The 16,490-nt window shown below is 35.5% G+C and overlaps 1 protein-coding gene across 1 annotated transcript in view; it reads right to left on the bottom strand.

Annotated features, from left to right (window-relative positions):
* hs3st2 (heparan sulfate (glucosamine) 3-O-sulfotransferase 2) overlaps positions 1-13,523 on the bottom strand; it is a 43,192-nt gene extending 29,669 nt beyond the window's left edge. The window contains exon 1 of the mRNA XM_067420575.1: positions 12,499-13,523. Coding sequence (XP_067276676.1) covers positions 12,499-13,031 — 533 coding nt within the window. The 5' untranslated portion in view covers positions 13,032-13,523. The remainder of the gene's footprint in view (positions 1-12,498) is intronic.
* Positions 13,524-16,490: the final 2,967 nt, after the last annotated feature.

Here is a 16,490-nt window from a genome sequence, read left to right as displayed (position 1 = left end):
TCTTTCTTTCTTTCTTTCTTTCTTTCTTTCTACTTTTCATTAACACCCATAACACTCTTGAGTGTGGTCTCAAATAAACACCCAGGGTAGTTTATTTAAAACTGGAGTTTTTTTGCTGTGCATTTTATTATATTAGAAAAGATTATATTTAATATTAGAGTTTAGATTATAATATAGATATTAGATTAGAATTAGAGAATATTAGATTATTTAAATCAATCACGCAAGGTGATTTACAAAGGTTTGCGTTCGTTAATTTACTGGTGTTTTCGGTATTATTTACTGCCCAGAAATGATCCGGCTGCATCTGTGTTCTTTAATTTGCATGATGTCAGTAGATCACGCTCAGAACGTTTCACTCTCATATGCACTTTTTAATGGAATGGTGCTCTCAAGCTAATTTACCGTTGTTTAGTAAATCTGTCCCTAAATTTTGTTCTTTTTTCACTGCTTATTGTGATTAAACAGTCAAATATACACAAAATAATGACAGATGCTGGTCAAGTATTAATGTAAACTCACTCAGTTATGTTTTAAGTTAATGTAAACAGTTGAGAAAGGAAACACGTGTAAAAATATAATAGATTTTATGTGATGCAGTGAGATCCGGTCAGATGAAGATTATTATTTTATAGAAAATTAAGAATATTTTATAAAAAAAATTATAAAACTATAAAGGGGGGAACGGAACTGTATGTAAGAAATGCATTTCAATTATTCATAAAATGGCCCTGATATGTCATTAGACATTAAGAAATCATGTTTATTTCAAACACTTATATCACTGACAACAGTAGTCCAGCCAGGATATTGTCATTTAAAAGTTTTTGTTGCAGCCCTCAGCTGATGTTGATGTTGACATGTTGTGTTTTGGCCTGAAGCTCCGCCCTCCACCTATCGACCAATCAATAAGTGAGTAGTGTTTCAGCGTCCGGGTTGCCAGATCTGCTCTAGTTACCACAGCTGCAGCTACAAACGTTCCTGCTGGATCCTGCAGCCTATCTGGCAACCTCGAGTCAGGGGGGAGGGGGAGAGGGGATACACCGCTCTACTGTCATTTGAAAGTGATTGCAGTACCAGTTTTGGCCACAATCTTACATACACTTCCTTTAAACCATTTTTAAAGTAATAATCAGCTTTTAATTGTAAATAAGTACAAAAGTAACAATAAGCCAATATGTAACAAAATAAATAAGAAAAAGGAAACCAAGCAAAAGGCCTCTTCTTACAAGCAAGCGAGTGGAAGCAAGAGAGGCAGCAATGCAGGAACTTTGCAGCACTTATACATCTGTTCAGATGAGAAAAGGAAAGTGTAAATCGATCAGGTCAAAAATAACCTTGCTAAGAATCAGCTTTTACCTCTTGGTAAACTACATCTTTGAAGAGGAGATAAGCATTGTGGTTTTAACACTCTTGAAATAGAAATAGACAAATAAACATTTTAATCATGTTCAGAGACCCAATAATAATAATAATAATAATAATAATAATAATAATAATAATAATAATAATAATAATAATAATAATTCACACTTTGATTCCAAGAAAGACGATGAGTTTATGTGACTTTTTCAGACGGAGATAGAAAAGATCAGTATATGAGATAAGATGGCAAGATAGTAGTGGCATCAAAATGAAGAAATGTACATACATCTTCAGGGCAGAGATGAACTAAATAATACATGAAAATGAGTATATGAAGTATAAGTAAATTATATCAAAAGATATAATGGATAAAATAATATTCATAAATGGATTGATACAATAATATGTTAGAAAGGATTAATCATAATAAACATAAGCAATCATTTTTTTCTTCTTCTTATACACCAGTAGGTCAGGTCTAAAAGTGACAGCAGCCTAATATATCTGCTGCCAAATTATAAGATAATATTAATATTAAAATTTCTACAGTATACGGCTATTTTATCCCCATGGTATCACTGATAAAATTGTGGATAGTCAAAATGCTGAGTGGCTAGTAACTTTGGAAAAACACTCGCCACAGTTGCTGGTGAGCAAAAAAGTTGGGTACAGCAATTGAAAATTCAATGGTAAAATTAAACTGCTTTATAAACTTTCACTCAATGAAGGTTAAACTTCACAATTAATCCCTAACATTAGCATTCCTCTCCATCACTCCAGCTGTCATTTTCTTCGGCCAAAACAGGTGATGCAAAACATGCCTGTTCACCTTAAAAAAAACGCTGATGCTCCAAGTTTGATGGGGACAATTTATGAATAAGTCATTTCTGTAGTGAATTTGATTTGGGCCACTTTAGAGCATGAACTTTTCTCTCCCTCTTTTTTTTTCTTCCCCTTTAGGCCACTCCAGTATAACTATTATATATTGTTTGGTATATTTTTGGGTCATTGTGCTGCTGGAAGATTAATCATCTTCTCAGCAGACTGCAGCACGTTTTTCTCTAGATTTTCCTGCAGCTCCATTCATTTTCCCCGTTTTTATAAACTGAGAAGCATCCGCAGGAAATGGAATTAGAATAATATTTGAACGTTTTTGTGTGGAGCCGAAGTTGGATTCGTCTGAAATCTTCACAGTTGTTGACTTTGTTTGCAAACATTGCAAAGGCTGGATAAAATTAGACTTTATGCAAAAGCATATGAGTGAGACCAGTAAAGTGAGGCTCATTGAATTTCATCTACAAACATCAGTGGTTAACCTCACCAACACTCAACTTATTTGATCAAAAATACAGTAAAACATTAATACTGTGAAATGTTATGACAATTTTCTATCTTCATATCTCCTATATAAATAAATAATTCCTGTGATGGCAAAGCTGAATTTTCAGCATCAGTACACTGAAACGCGCTTGTAGCAGTTGACCAATCACGACACACATATCAAGCTGACCAATTAGAACACATTGTGATTTTCAGAAGGATGGGCTTTACAGACAGGAACTAAACAGTGATACTGACAGACTGGGAAGAGAGGTGCTGCCACAATGTCAAATATGTGAAAAATAATGTTTTTCAAGCATGAAAACCTGTTCTTCTCTGTTGGGAACTTGTTCTAATGTACAATTTTTGGTTATCACGAAGCAGCCTACAATGTTAAAGGTTCATAAGACTTTATTTTTTCCAGCAAAAGATTTCTTCTCATTGTATGAGGCAGGTTTATGAAGTGTGTCCTTGGTCTTTATGGTTTTCCTTGTACTACAATGTACTACATTGGTGACAATTCTCCCGCAAACGTGTTTTTTTGATGTTGCTGTACTGGTGGTGTCGGACCACCAGTGGTGTTATTGTGTGTGTGTGTGTGTGTGTGTGTGTGTGTGTTTGTGTGTGTGTGTGTGTGTGTGTGTATGTAGATGTGTGCACCCCCCTCCCCAAACCCCATTTTGTTCATTAGTTACATTTACAACTAAACAACTTAAAAAATGAGGACATGTTCATGATTTCTCAACATTTGCTTTAGGAAAATTGCATCATATGATTTCAGCTTACTTAAGGCCATCAATGATGCATTTAATAATACAGTTAGTGACTGTATTATTACTCACAATAAGTATTTTTGAGAAAACACCACGGCTATTAATAATAATATATTAACTTGTGTGACAAATAAATCTGAATTACTAAAATGTTATTTTAACTATAATATAATACCATTATCAGGTTGCATCTTTACAAATACGAATGGAACCATATGAAAGACTAATTAACACTTAATAAAATACTTAGTCGGTGTATAATGGATTATGAGCATGTGCATTAAAAAAAAAACAATGGGTGACTTATAAGCAATTATAGAAATATAAATGTAACTATAACTGTTATTATAATGCAATATAGGTCTTAATAAGTATTTACAAATATGTTTATAAAACTAGTAAAAATTCTTTATAAGTACAAATGGAGCTATATTTTTATAATAAGCATGGTCTTAATAGAAAATGATACCACAAAACAGTGGTAATTTACATGTGTAAAAGCAGGGCAAGATTTTCATGAAATGCATGCAGTGTGCATTTAAATAATTTTTTGTCATTTTTTAAATTGTCTTTTTATTTTATTTTTTATTTTTTACACTTTGCGGTATAGAGTAACACAATAAAACGTGCGGTATTCCAAAGGGGTGAATTAATTTTGGTAGGCCTTGTATATGCAGTTTAATTTGCAAGGGACAGTGGCATTGCCTAATGTATGATAATATATGATGACTTCTTCTCTTCAAGTATTCTAAGTGAATCTGAGCGCTCACCTTCAGCTCCTCAGTTGTTCTGTGGTTTGTCTCTAGAGTGACTCGGAGCATTCAACATTCATCCATAATCCATTCAGTCCCATAATGGACTTCCATCAGTAGAGGCTCTTTCTTGGAGTAGCTCATATTTACTCAATGCTCTTGCTAGTGGCACTCTTGTCTAATGAGTAATTTACACTAAAATCACCAAATCAAAACATCTCGGTAGCTTGTCGTTCCCTTCAGGGGCACATCCAAGAAAGAATTGTGTAGGTAATTAATGCTACAGGCAAATCTACAACTCTCTGAACCATGCTGGGATTAGCAATTCCCGTTAGTGATGCAGGGGAATAGAAAAGTCTCTCGTGTGCATGGAGAAATGTGCGTTTTTTTCCCAGTTAAATAAGCTCTGTCCAACTTTCTGTCCTCGTCAACCTTTCTGACTGGTGTGTTTCGCTGCTCCTTTCCCTTTCGTGCCAATTAATGGAGGACCAGGAGGAATTTCTTGGCTCTAGCAAATGCTAAAACACACGTCTTGTACAATCTGAGGATTTCTTGGGGAATCTACTTGAAGAACTTCCAACTGTAGTAAAATCAATAGAATTCAGATGCCCTTTTAAGTTTAGACGGTGTGTAGTGCAGAATATTTGTTTGATTTGATGAGCCGCTTGAATTTGAAACCAACATAAGCAGGCTCAAGATTGTCGTAATGGGAAAACAGTTTTGTCTACAACAAATGAGGCCATAAGGATCCTTGTCCATTCTAAAAATAAAGTAATGAGCATCGCCACATATGTATGTCTCTTGTATGTTTTGGAGCTAAGTGGTCAACCGCACAAAACTCAATTAATTAAATTGTCCAGAAACCTTGCTTGCACTTTTTGTTAGGTAAATGGAGATATCTTATTATTTCAAGCAAGGACTTTGTTGCTCCAACTAGGACAACTTCTAGTAAAAACCCTGGGGTAATCTCAACAACGCTACGTGAATTTAATGAATGGGCCCTGCCAAGAAAAAGACTGAAGTCAAATGAAAAACAAGACTCTAAAACACATTATTAAAGGGCTTTATAAGGAACTTTTGACTTAATCAGCCAATTCATCTTTCTCATTACTTCTGCCCTTTATTGTAGCCCTTATTGGTCCTCTTATTGCAAGATGTCAGTGGCTAAAATAAAATGGCTTTCAGTGAGGATTAGGGGGACTGTTTCAGTGTCTTGGCCTCTGTGGCATTTTAATTAACCCATCCACAAATAGTATTGATGAGTTTCTTAGTGTGAGAATAAGAGGAGCAGTATACTTGTGTTAATGTGTGCTTGTGCACATTTAATAGGCATGGTACTGTGTACATTGTTCGACATCAACGCTTGTCCGCTTGCCGAGATAAGGGATTTTTTTTTTAAAGTGGCAAGTGAAAGAGAGTGTTACTTTATCGACCGGACAAGTAGCATTTTCTTTTTTAAATGTCAATAACAAAAAATTATTAGAGAAGCACTAAAAGTTATCATGTTTTCAAGTCATTTTAAGTTTGATTTTGACTTGACATAGGGCTGTCATATCTAAGTGGCTGAGTTGTTTACTTAGTTTTTCATTAGTCTTCCCATTAACGGCAACAGTATTATGGCACGAAAACAAGATATGGGATTTATCGCACAAACCAATCATATCTAATTTTAACCCATAACATCCAATTATAGCTTGATGGAGCCATTGCCTCCTCTCACGTGACTTGTTCTTATTCATTTCAATTACCCAGGTATCTACTTTAAAGGGGTCATATGATTTTTTGTTTTCTTCTGCAGGGTTACAAAGCTCAAAGTCTTAAATCCAAAAGAGCTATTCTTTGTAAAAGGCACAGCCACATCTTCCTTAAAGGCTTCGTTTAAATCAAACACACACCCACAAATCTACGTCACTATGTAGGGACAGAGTTTCATAACACTGTTAACATGAGACTATTCATGATGCAGCGATTCATACGGAGTTGAGCTTGTTTGTCGTTTCTACGATCACAAATGCAAACTTACCAATCTGATACTTTCTGGTTCAGTCACGCTGGCAACGCTGATCGATCAGCTTGGTCATCTGCATCATCAGGATCAGATTCAAGCTCAAATCGATATGGTAGGACCGACAGTATCATCCGTCAATATTGCTTTGGGAACTGATGTTCCAAATATGGTAATATGGACTTTCTATCATATGCTTAAAGTATTTGGAACAATCAAAATGCACTGGATCGCTGGCCAATCCGAGCACAGCGTGCTTTTTAGAACGATAAAATCAACGTGTTTCAGAAAAGTGGAGCATAGACGCCCAAAAATTATGTACAGTATGTGCAAAATAATGACTTTTTTTAACCTAAAACCATGTAAAAACATTGTATTAAACAAAATACACAACCAACACCATCATATGACCCTTTTAAGTCAATGGGGACAGAGGAGGCATGGGGTTGCTATTTGACAGATTTATATATATATATATATATATATATATATATATATATATATATATATATATATATATATATATATATATATATATATATATATATAAAAAAAGTGACTTTTACAATTGCAATCAAGCTTTTTAATATTTCCTCATCAAGTGTTTTTAATATTTTTTTTTTTTTTTTTTGATGAGGTACTAACTCACTTGCCTCCTTGGAGGAAATGCCCCTGAGTAAAGAATCACTGCATGACCAAGAGTGCTGTTTTCACAGATATCAGCAAGATTACACATGTGACATTGATTTAATACAAGAGTTCTATAAACAAATAGTTAATATTAAGTGAATTGCATTTTAGACAATATATTGACTATTTTTGTTCTGTTTTGCCATTGCAAATAGTTCCAAAGACAGCCACAACAGAACTGTTTTGCATATAAAAAGTTTCATTACAGAATTATTTTTTTAAAAGAATGAAAATCAATGACACAATGACCTATTCAGTCATTTGCTTCATTCTTAAATTAATTGGCAGTCAGCATGACTCGACACATTTATTAAAGGCATAGTTCACCCAAAAATGAAAATTAGCCCATGATTTATGAATAAAATCAGAATTATATATATATATATATATATATATATATATATATATATATATATATATATATATATATATATATATATATATATATATATATATATATATAAAAAGCCCTGGCTAATCCAAGCATTACAATGGCAGTGAATTGTTGCCTCGTTTATGAAGTCCATAAAAGTACATCTACCCATCATATAACTGCTCCACATGTCTCTGGAGGGTTAATAAAGGCTTTTATTGATAATTATAATATTTTAAGTATTTTATTGTGTAAGAAAAATATCCATATTTAAAACTTTATAGACTAAACTAACTTCCAGGGGATTGCTGTACGCATCAATTTTTCGGTGAAAGAGTAACCCTTGACCCTTAAAGCACTCACTTGCCATCCCGCAAGATGGAGTTTAGTTTCATATAAAAAAGTATCACTGCATTTTCCCCCAAATTTTATATTTATTTATTTACAACAACAACAACAACAACAACAAAAAGTTAAGCATGAATCTCAGAGCATTTTTTATGTAGTTGTAATTTTGCAGTGTGAATTAATTCCTTGTGAGCACCATTAAAGAGTCTAAATATATATATATATAAATGCCACTTCAGATGCAGCTTCTGTGTTTCCTCAGTGGAAATTTAGTTGTCACTGATTTCATTTGGTAACAGCACAATACTGTGTTATATGTCTAATTAAATGTGTTAATAAAATTTAAATGGACAGTTCACTAAAACATTTCCTGTTTCACCTTTGGGCCATCCAAGATACAGGTAACTTTTCGATCTGTTTGCAGAGGCTGTGGATTACAGGTATAATGCTTTAAATAATGTCCAGTTTATTGCACAGACTGATCGTTTTCCTTTATGAGACCTCAAGTATCACCAGGAGCACGGTATCACCGTATTAATTTAGTTTTGCCTGTATATGACTCTCACACTGACAGTCAGTGTTGGGGGTAATGCATTACAAGTAACTTATGTAATCAGATGTAACCTTTTCAAGTAAATGGTGAAGTAACGCATTACTTTAAAAATTTACAACAAAATATTTGAGTAACTGACAGCTCTCTAGTCTCAATTTTGAGAGAAATCGTAAATGTGAGAAATCGTAATATTTTAAATGTGCCATTTGGTTGATAAAAGATGAGGTGTATATAAAAGAGTGAGTGAAAATCTCCCTTATACCTAAAATCTCCCTAGGTCCTTCTAAAAAAAATAGCTTTTTCCAAAAAATTGGAAAAGTTAATTATTTTCCAAAATGTAATGATACAAATTAAACTTTCATATATTTTATATTCATTGCACACCAACTGAAATATTTCAGGTCTTTTATTGTTTTAATACTGATGATTTTGGCATACAGCTCATGAAAACCCCAAAACATCTCAAAAAATTATCATATCATGAAAAGGTTCCCTAAACGAGCTCTTAACCTAATCATCTGAATCAACTAATTAACTCTAAACACCTGCAAAAGATTCCTGAGACTTTTAAAAACTCCCAGCCTGGTTCATTACTCAAAACCGCAATCATGGGTAAGACTGCCGACCCGACCCTGTCCAGAAGGCCATCATTGACACCCTCAAGCGAGAGGGTAAGACACAGTAAGAAATTTCTGAATAAATAGGCTGTTCCCAGAGTGCTGTATCAAGGCACCTCAGTGGGAAGTCTGTGGGAAGGAAAAAGTGTGGCAAAAAACGCTACACAATGAGAAGTGCTGACTGGACCCTGAGGAAGAGTGTGGAAAAGGATTGATACCAGACCTTGGGGGACCTGCGGAAGCAGTGGACTGAGTCTGGAGTAGAAACATCCAGAGCCACCGTGCACAGGCGTGTGCAGGAAATGGGCTACAGGTGCCGCATTCCCCAGGTCAAGCCACTTTTGAACCAGAAACAGCGGCAGAAGCACCTGACCTGGGCTACAGAGAAGCAGCACTGCACTGTTGTGCTCAAATGCTCAAATTTTGACAATGCTCAAATTTTGCATGTCATTCGGAAATCAAGGTGCCAGAGTCTGGAGGAAGACTGGGGAGAAGGAAATGCCAAAATGCCTGAAGTCCAGTGTCAAGTACCCACAGTCAGTGATGGTCTGGGGTGCCATGTCAGCTGCTGGGGTTGATCCACTGTGTTTTATCAAGGGCAGGGTCAATGCAGCTAGCTATCAGGAGATTTTGGAGCACTTCATGCTTCCATCTGCTGAAGATTTAGTTTTTCATCACGACCTGGCACCTGCTCACAGTGCCAAAACCACTGGTAAATGGTATTACTGTGCTCAATTGGCCTGCCAACACTCCTGACCTGAACCCCATAGAGAATCTGTGGGATATTGTGAAGAGAAAGTTGAGAGATTCAAGACCCAACACTCTGGATGAGCTTAAGGCCGTTATCGAAGCATCCTGGGCCTCCATAACACCTCAGCAGTGCCACAGGCTGATCGCCTCCATGCCACGCCGCACTGAAGCAGTCATTTCTGCAAAAGCATTCCTGACCAAGTATTGAGTGCATAACTGAACATAATTATTTGAAGGTTGACTATTTTTGTATTAAAAACACTTTTCTTTTATTGGTCGGATTAAATATGCTATTTTTTTGAGGAATTTGGGGTTTTCATGAGCTGTATGCCAAAATCATCCGTATTAAAACAATAAAAGACCTGAAATATTTCAGATGGTGTGCAATGTATATGAAAGTTAAATTTGTATCATTACATTATGGAAAATAATGAACTTTGATCACAATATGCTATTTTTTTTAGAAGGACCTGTGTGTATGTGTGTGTGTGTGTGTGTGTGTGTGTGTGTGTGTGTGTGTGTGTGTGTGTGTGTGTGTGTGTGTGTGTGTGTGTGTGTGTGCGTATTTGTTTGTCAGAGCTACTAGCTATTTGCATAATTATAAGCAAAGCCAAACACAAACTTTGCATCCAATCTTCTTCTAATATCACATTATCTACTTTATAATTGGGAGTTCATCTTGCTATATAATTTGCAAAAGAACATATATAGATTCTATTAATAGCTTGTTTGTGGGCATTTGTTTGTTTAGCAGTCACACGGCACGGTGCAACATTTCTGAATTCCTTTTCATCTTTCCTTTATCCTGCCTCTTTTTCTCATTACATCTTTCCCCCCACATCTTTTTCTCCCCATGTCCAAATACAAGGGACTTGCATCGATCCGCACATCTCACAAACACATCCGCTTCAATTGATTTGAGCACAGTAGGCTGTGGGTGAGTGGAGTTGCCCCCGAACAAACGTAAACAGAGGAGAAGTGTGTTTTATTGCGGTTTCCAGACGACGAGCAGACTGAACAAGCAGCAACACCTGCTAATGGCTGAAGGGCTGCTCTCACACAGGTATGTACTGTTGGTTTCTATGGATTTTCCCCCTCACGTTTGGACCTGGCCCGTGGGGAGTCCTCTCTTTTGCGCTCTGTCCTGTCTGAGCTGGGGTGTGATGTGTGTGTGTAATTACTGAAGCTGAGCTGCAGGCAGACACCGTGCTGAAAGAGAGAGGGATGATATTGTCTCCAAGAGACCCCTGCACCACGGCCCTACACGCCACACAGAATCGACACAGACTTCTTGCACAGTCGAACGGCTCCCCGATGGGTATTTGAACGGCAGCCCATCAGTAGAAAGGGAAGAAGGAAGGAAGGAGTTGATTTTAATCTGCCCACTGATCAATATGATCCATGCCTTTCTCTGGCAGGGTTTATGGAAGGTTTACTCTTGAAAGAGATCCATTGGCCTTTATCTGCATATTTTCCCCCTGAAACCGAACACTGCAATCACTCTGTGTCATTCCGCTCTGGGTCTCTGGCCAAAACGCTATCATTCCTGCTCTCTCAGTATGACTTACTGCTAACATCTCCTTGTCAGCACTTCCAGTTTTCAGCTCTTTTCTTACTGCCACCGCAAAAAGTCAGTTTTCATCATTTTTGCACCCTGCTGATATTACCTTTATGACATTTCATCCATTTGGCAGTTCTTTTTTTTCCCCAAAATTTGTGCAATTTTGAAGATTTTTTGTTTTGTTTTTGCATTTTCATTGAGAGTTTAAGTGGCTCTTTAATTAATATAATTTGATAGTTTTTAAAAAAAAAGTTTTTAAATGTATATTTATTATATTATATTAGATCATGATGCTTTCCATCCAAACAATAGCTTCCCTTTTTAAAGCAAAACTTAATATCAACGATTGAATATTTTTTTATGCACAGTATTACAAACAGTTTTTACAACTTTTGAATTTCAAAAATCCAAAAATGCTGAATGGAGTTTGCCTGGAGTAAATACTAATTATATATATATATATATATATATATATATATATATATATATATATATATATATATATATATATATAATTTTGGGGAGTTATTTTGATTAAATGTAATAAATAATAATTTAAAAAATAATGACGTGCATGTATAAATCTTAATAAAACCAATATTCCATAAAGAAAATAGAATAATAATAATGTCAATTTGGATTTCTTGGTAACTTTAATAATTCCAGCATTCTATGTTTTACATTCTATTAGTGAGGGAAATCTGATCATGGAGAGAGATGAAAATAAATAAATAAATAAATAATAGTGATGTCAATTTTTTTTCCCCCAATCTGCTCCATTTGCTCTGATGCAATTTACGAGAAAAAAAGAAACAAACAAGCTCTACATTATTGTCTTCTTTAAAAACCTGATTTATTCAGATATAGTCCTATAGTACATCACACGAAATGAATACTGTAAATTCAGTTTTATGCTAATTTAAAGAGTTTTTTGAGCAGGGAAGATACATCTTTGCCACTCTATCCGCTCCACTCATATGATCAAATCCAGTCTGGCTTTTAGTCAGTGCACTGCTTGATGACACATACATTAAAGCTTGATGCTTGACTTATTTTGGAAGTTGGATGTATTTCCATTGGTGAAACATAACAATCAGTTTTTGTCTGAACTGCAAGTCACTCCATATTCACTTTATTATTGCTAATAGCTATATAATTCTTGCAATTATACTGCAGTTTTAAATATTTGCATGGATGTGATTTACCTGCAGCCAATGTGCAGTAGGCTACAGCAGCACTTTAATTTAATTAAGGCAGTTAATTTGTTTTTGTTTGTTTGTTTTTTGGTATAATAGGCTACATCCAGTATATTTATTTTTTACAGCTGTATAATACAGCCTTATTGAGTTATTTTCCAGAATGCCAATGCAAAAAGCCAGAAAAAAACCTACCTGTACCAGTCCAATCCGTTGTCATAATTTCTATCAAAGAAATGTGGTTCAGTCCCAAGAGCTCGAACATCCGGATGAATACGGATGAACTCCAGCACCGCCCTGGTGCCTCCTTTCTTAACGCCAACTATAAGTGCATTGGGTAACTTCTTATTCCCGTATTTTGGTGAATTACTGTTATTACTCTGCTTGTGATCTACCACATCTTGTGTCTTCTGGAAAGCTGAATGTTTGCTTTGGTTGCCATTAAGGTTTAAGAGACCCACAGCCCTCGTTTCGCCCGAAATAACTCTCGCTTTCGCTGATATAGTGCAATAATGTGACTTCTGTAAAAGTTTTTTACTCCCCATGTTCTTCGGATGGACGCATCGGTGATCCTCCAATCTCTGGTTAGGCATGATTGTACCGGAGCAGAAGAGAATGCTGTAGCATAGATACATGAAACACAAAGAGATAGTGAATATAAAAATAAATCTTCTGCTTAATCTGTTTGAGGATGGCACGATTCGGCTGGACAGGAACCTATATGCCATGTCTCCATGGATGAAAACACGGCATGTTTTTCTCAGTAAGTTTCTCAGTGAGGTTCGCTGGTTGTCTCGTGCTCCCCATCAACTCCAACTGCGCGAACTTACATCTCATTTGGGAAAACGATAGTGAATATTTCCGACCGAACACACAAGATGACGGAAAGTCTGAGAAGAACAGTTCCCAATAACAAGATAAAGTTTCCTATTAGCAAAAACAAATGTAATTCCACTGCCCTGTAGTTTCGACGTCGCGTCACTTTGATACGTTAAATCACCTCAGTGATTCTGTGCTGATATAGTGTTGAAAATGTTTAAAGTAATCCCTTCCTTTGACCTGGTAATGTAACACAACATCTTGCTAAATGTAATCCGCTTTGGAAATCGCATATCCCAGGTCTAAAAGGCACATTTAGCTCCCAGGTTCCCGACGCGAAGCCGCGCAGCGCTCGCCCCGTCACGGTTCAGCTCATGTTTGTGTCTTTCTAAAGTTCTCAAGAGCGGCTTTGCGGCAGTCAAGCGCTCGAGATCAATATTTAAAGACGACGCCTGACGTCACGTCATATTTTCATATTCCTCGTGCGTTTGTCTTTTTAAAGGAGAAGGCTGCTGCCCAGCTGTGTGTCTACGCTGCCTTTATCATTACACTAAAGTGCCATTATTCTGCTTAAATTCTCATTTGCCCCGCGTCGAATAGCTTGCAGTAATCCGACAGCCTATAAATTGAGTCTTCAATTATAACTACTAAATTATGTTTACAGTTTTACAAGATTACTTCTCTTAGACTCGAAAGTAAACAGCTCTCATGCTTAAAAACTATAATTTATGAGATTCTCACACCAGACATGGGCGTAGATTACGCGGGGGACGCGGGGGACGTGTCCCCCTCACTTTTAATAAAATGTATTTTCGTCCCCCGCACTTTTACTGGGTCTCACCGATCCTAGTCGACCCGCTCCGAGCGGGATCCGAACCGGCGTTACCCTGCGCGGGGGCGGGCAAGTTAACAGGGACGCTAAAAACAGATTTCTTTAATCTGGGTTGATTGCGCGCTTCTTGAGGTCACGGGCAAGTGTATTTACATTGAAACCAATGTGAATACATCAAGATTTAAATTCAGAGACAAAAAATTATCTATGCATGACCTGTCATTTTATTCGCGTCTAAATATGAGGGCGCTCTCACAGAATGTCAAAAGCGGATTCGTAGAGGTAATATCCAGTCACGCTGGAGCTGCAGCTGAAGGAAAACAATCGTTATGAGTTATGAAACGTGACGACGACAATCAGACGATTGCGACAATATATGCTTTATGTGTGTTTTTCAAGTCATCTCAAGGCTATTTATCGTATAGGCTATCATATGAATAATGCAGCTTTTAAGGTTTAGTATCTTCTGCTCAAGGCTGCATTTATGTAATCAAAAATAGTTCAAACAGTAATATTTTGAAATATTATTACAAATTAAAACAGCTTTTTTCCTATGTGAATATAGTAATTTATTCCTGTGATCAAAGCTGAATTTATCATCATTACTCCAGTCTTCAGTGCCACATGATCCTTCACTAATCACTCTCATATGATGATTTTATAATCAAGAAACATTTATGATTATTATCTGTGTTGAAAACAGTTGTGCTGCTTAAAAATGTTGTGGAAACCATGATAGCCTACATGTTATTTTTCAGTATTCTTTAATGAATAGAAAGTTCAATGGACAGCATTTATTTGCATTCATTAAATAAATTATTATCTTTTGTAATATTAAAAATATCACTTGTGATCAATTTACTGCATGTCTGATCAACAAAAGTATTAATTTCTCACTTTTTTTAATTTTACCACAAATGTTTAGATGATTTCCACAAAAATTAAGCAGCACCATGAGCAGCACAACTGATAATAATCATAAATGTGTGTTGATCATCAGATCCTCATTTGAGAATGATTAGTGAAGGATCATGTGACACTGAAGACTGAAGTAATGATGATAAATTCAGATTTGATCACAGGAATAAATTAAACTTTTCTATATCTTCACATAGAGAACAGCTGGTTTACATCAGAATATATCTATATTATTTTTACATTGCACAAAATCTATGGAGTCTTAATGCACAAGTGTTTGTAGTATATAAACCAATCATAAAATTGGCACAAAAAATAGGAGAATAATATTATAGATATTAATTAGTGGTTATTGTTCAGCAGTGTATTTGATATCTTGCCCAATTAAAAGCAAGAGATGCAATAAATGATATTGGTCCAAAAAAAAAAAAAATTCTGTCCCCCTCACTTCTGAAAAGATGGCTACGCCCCTGCACCAGAGGTGTTAAGAGAATGCTTTTTGCTCAATAAATGATGTTCACAGTATTGCACTGAACACTTGCTGTCATAAAACCTATGTAAAAATAGGATTTTTGTTAATTATTTGAGCCTCAAATTCTATATTGACTTCACTGTTGCTCAGAGAGATGTATATATTGGCAACATTTTCACGTTATTTCTCTTTTTGTCATTTATGAGTATACATGCATAATAATTAAATAAATATCAAACGGTGTTTACAATGTGCATTTTTGCATTACAAAAACAAAAGGGATCATACTAGATATTAAGCAAATCTTTAATTTATGTTAATATTTAGTTAAAATTTTAAAAACGAATTTATGTTGTCCTTGTTACAGTGCAATAATAAAATGTAGTACTGAATAACAATAATTAGAGGTATATATTCTGTTTTAGGTTTAGTTGTGAGTAATAAGGACACTCTAAAATAAAGTGTTACCAACTGTCCAAACCAACTTTTCACTCAAATTTTTGTGCTGATAATATATTTTAACATATGCGAATCTGGAACACAAAACCAGTCATATTTTTTATACAGTCGTTTTTTATTTGTATTATCAATAAGCTTTCCAGTGTTATGGTTTGCTATGATAAGACACCATTTGGCCGAGATACAACTATTTGAAAATCTGGAATCTGATTGAGAAGATCTCCTTTTAAAGTTGTCCAAATTAAGTCCTTAGCAATGCATATTACAACTAATAATGCATTTTTGATTATATTTATGGTAGGACATTTACAAAATATCCTCATGGAACATGATCTTTACTTTCTATCCTAATGATTTTTAGCATAAAAGAAAGCACAATAATTTGGATTTATTCAATGTATTGTTGGCTATTACCACAAATATACCCGTGCGACTTATGACCGTGGTCCAGTGTCACGTTATTAGAAAATTGTGAAAATAGGATTTTTACTAGTGGTCTCTGACTTTTGGACCCTATATGGTAACTTTAGTAGCCTATAGTCACATACCGAATCCAGTGATTTAAGCATCTGTAAATAAAAGTTTTGATTGAAATCCTCACTTTCTCTCTCACTGTCTTGTTGTTGTTTGGAGACATCAGTCACTTTTGTAAGGTTAAATAATATTTAATATTTCCTAAAGACAATT

This window comes from Pseudorasbora parva, chromosome 2 (genome assembly GCF_024679245.1).
Source record: "Pseudorasbora parva isolate DD20220531a chromosome 2, ASM2467924v1, whole genome shotgun sequence".
Classification (NCBI taxonomy): Eukaryota; Metazoa; Chordata; class Actinopteri; order Cypriniformes; family Gobionidae; genus Pseudorasbora; species Pseudorasbora parva.
This window is presented reverse-complemented; position numbering and strand designations above follow the sequence as displayed.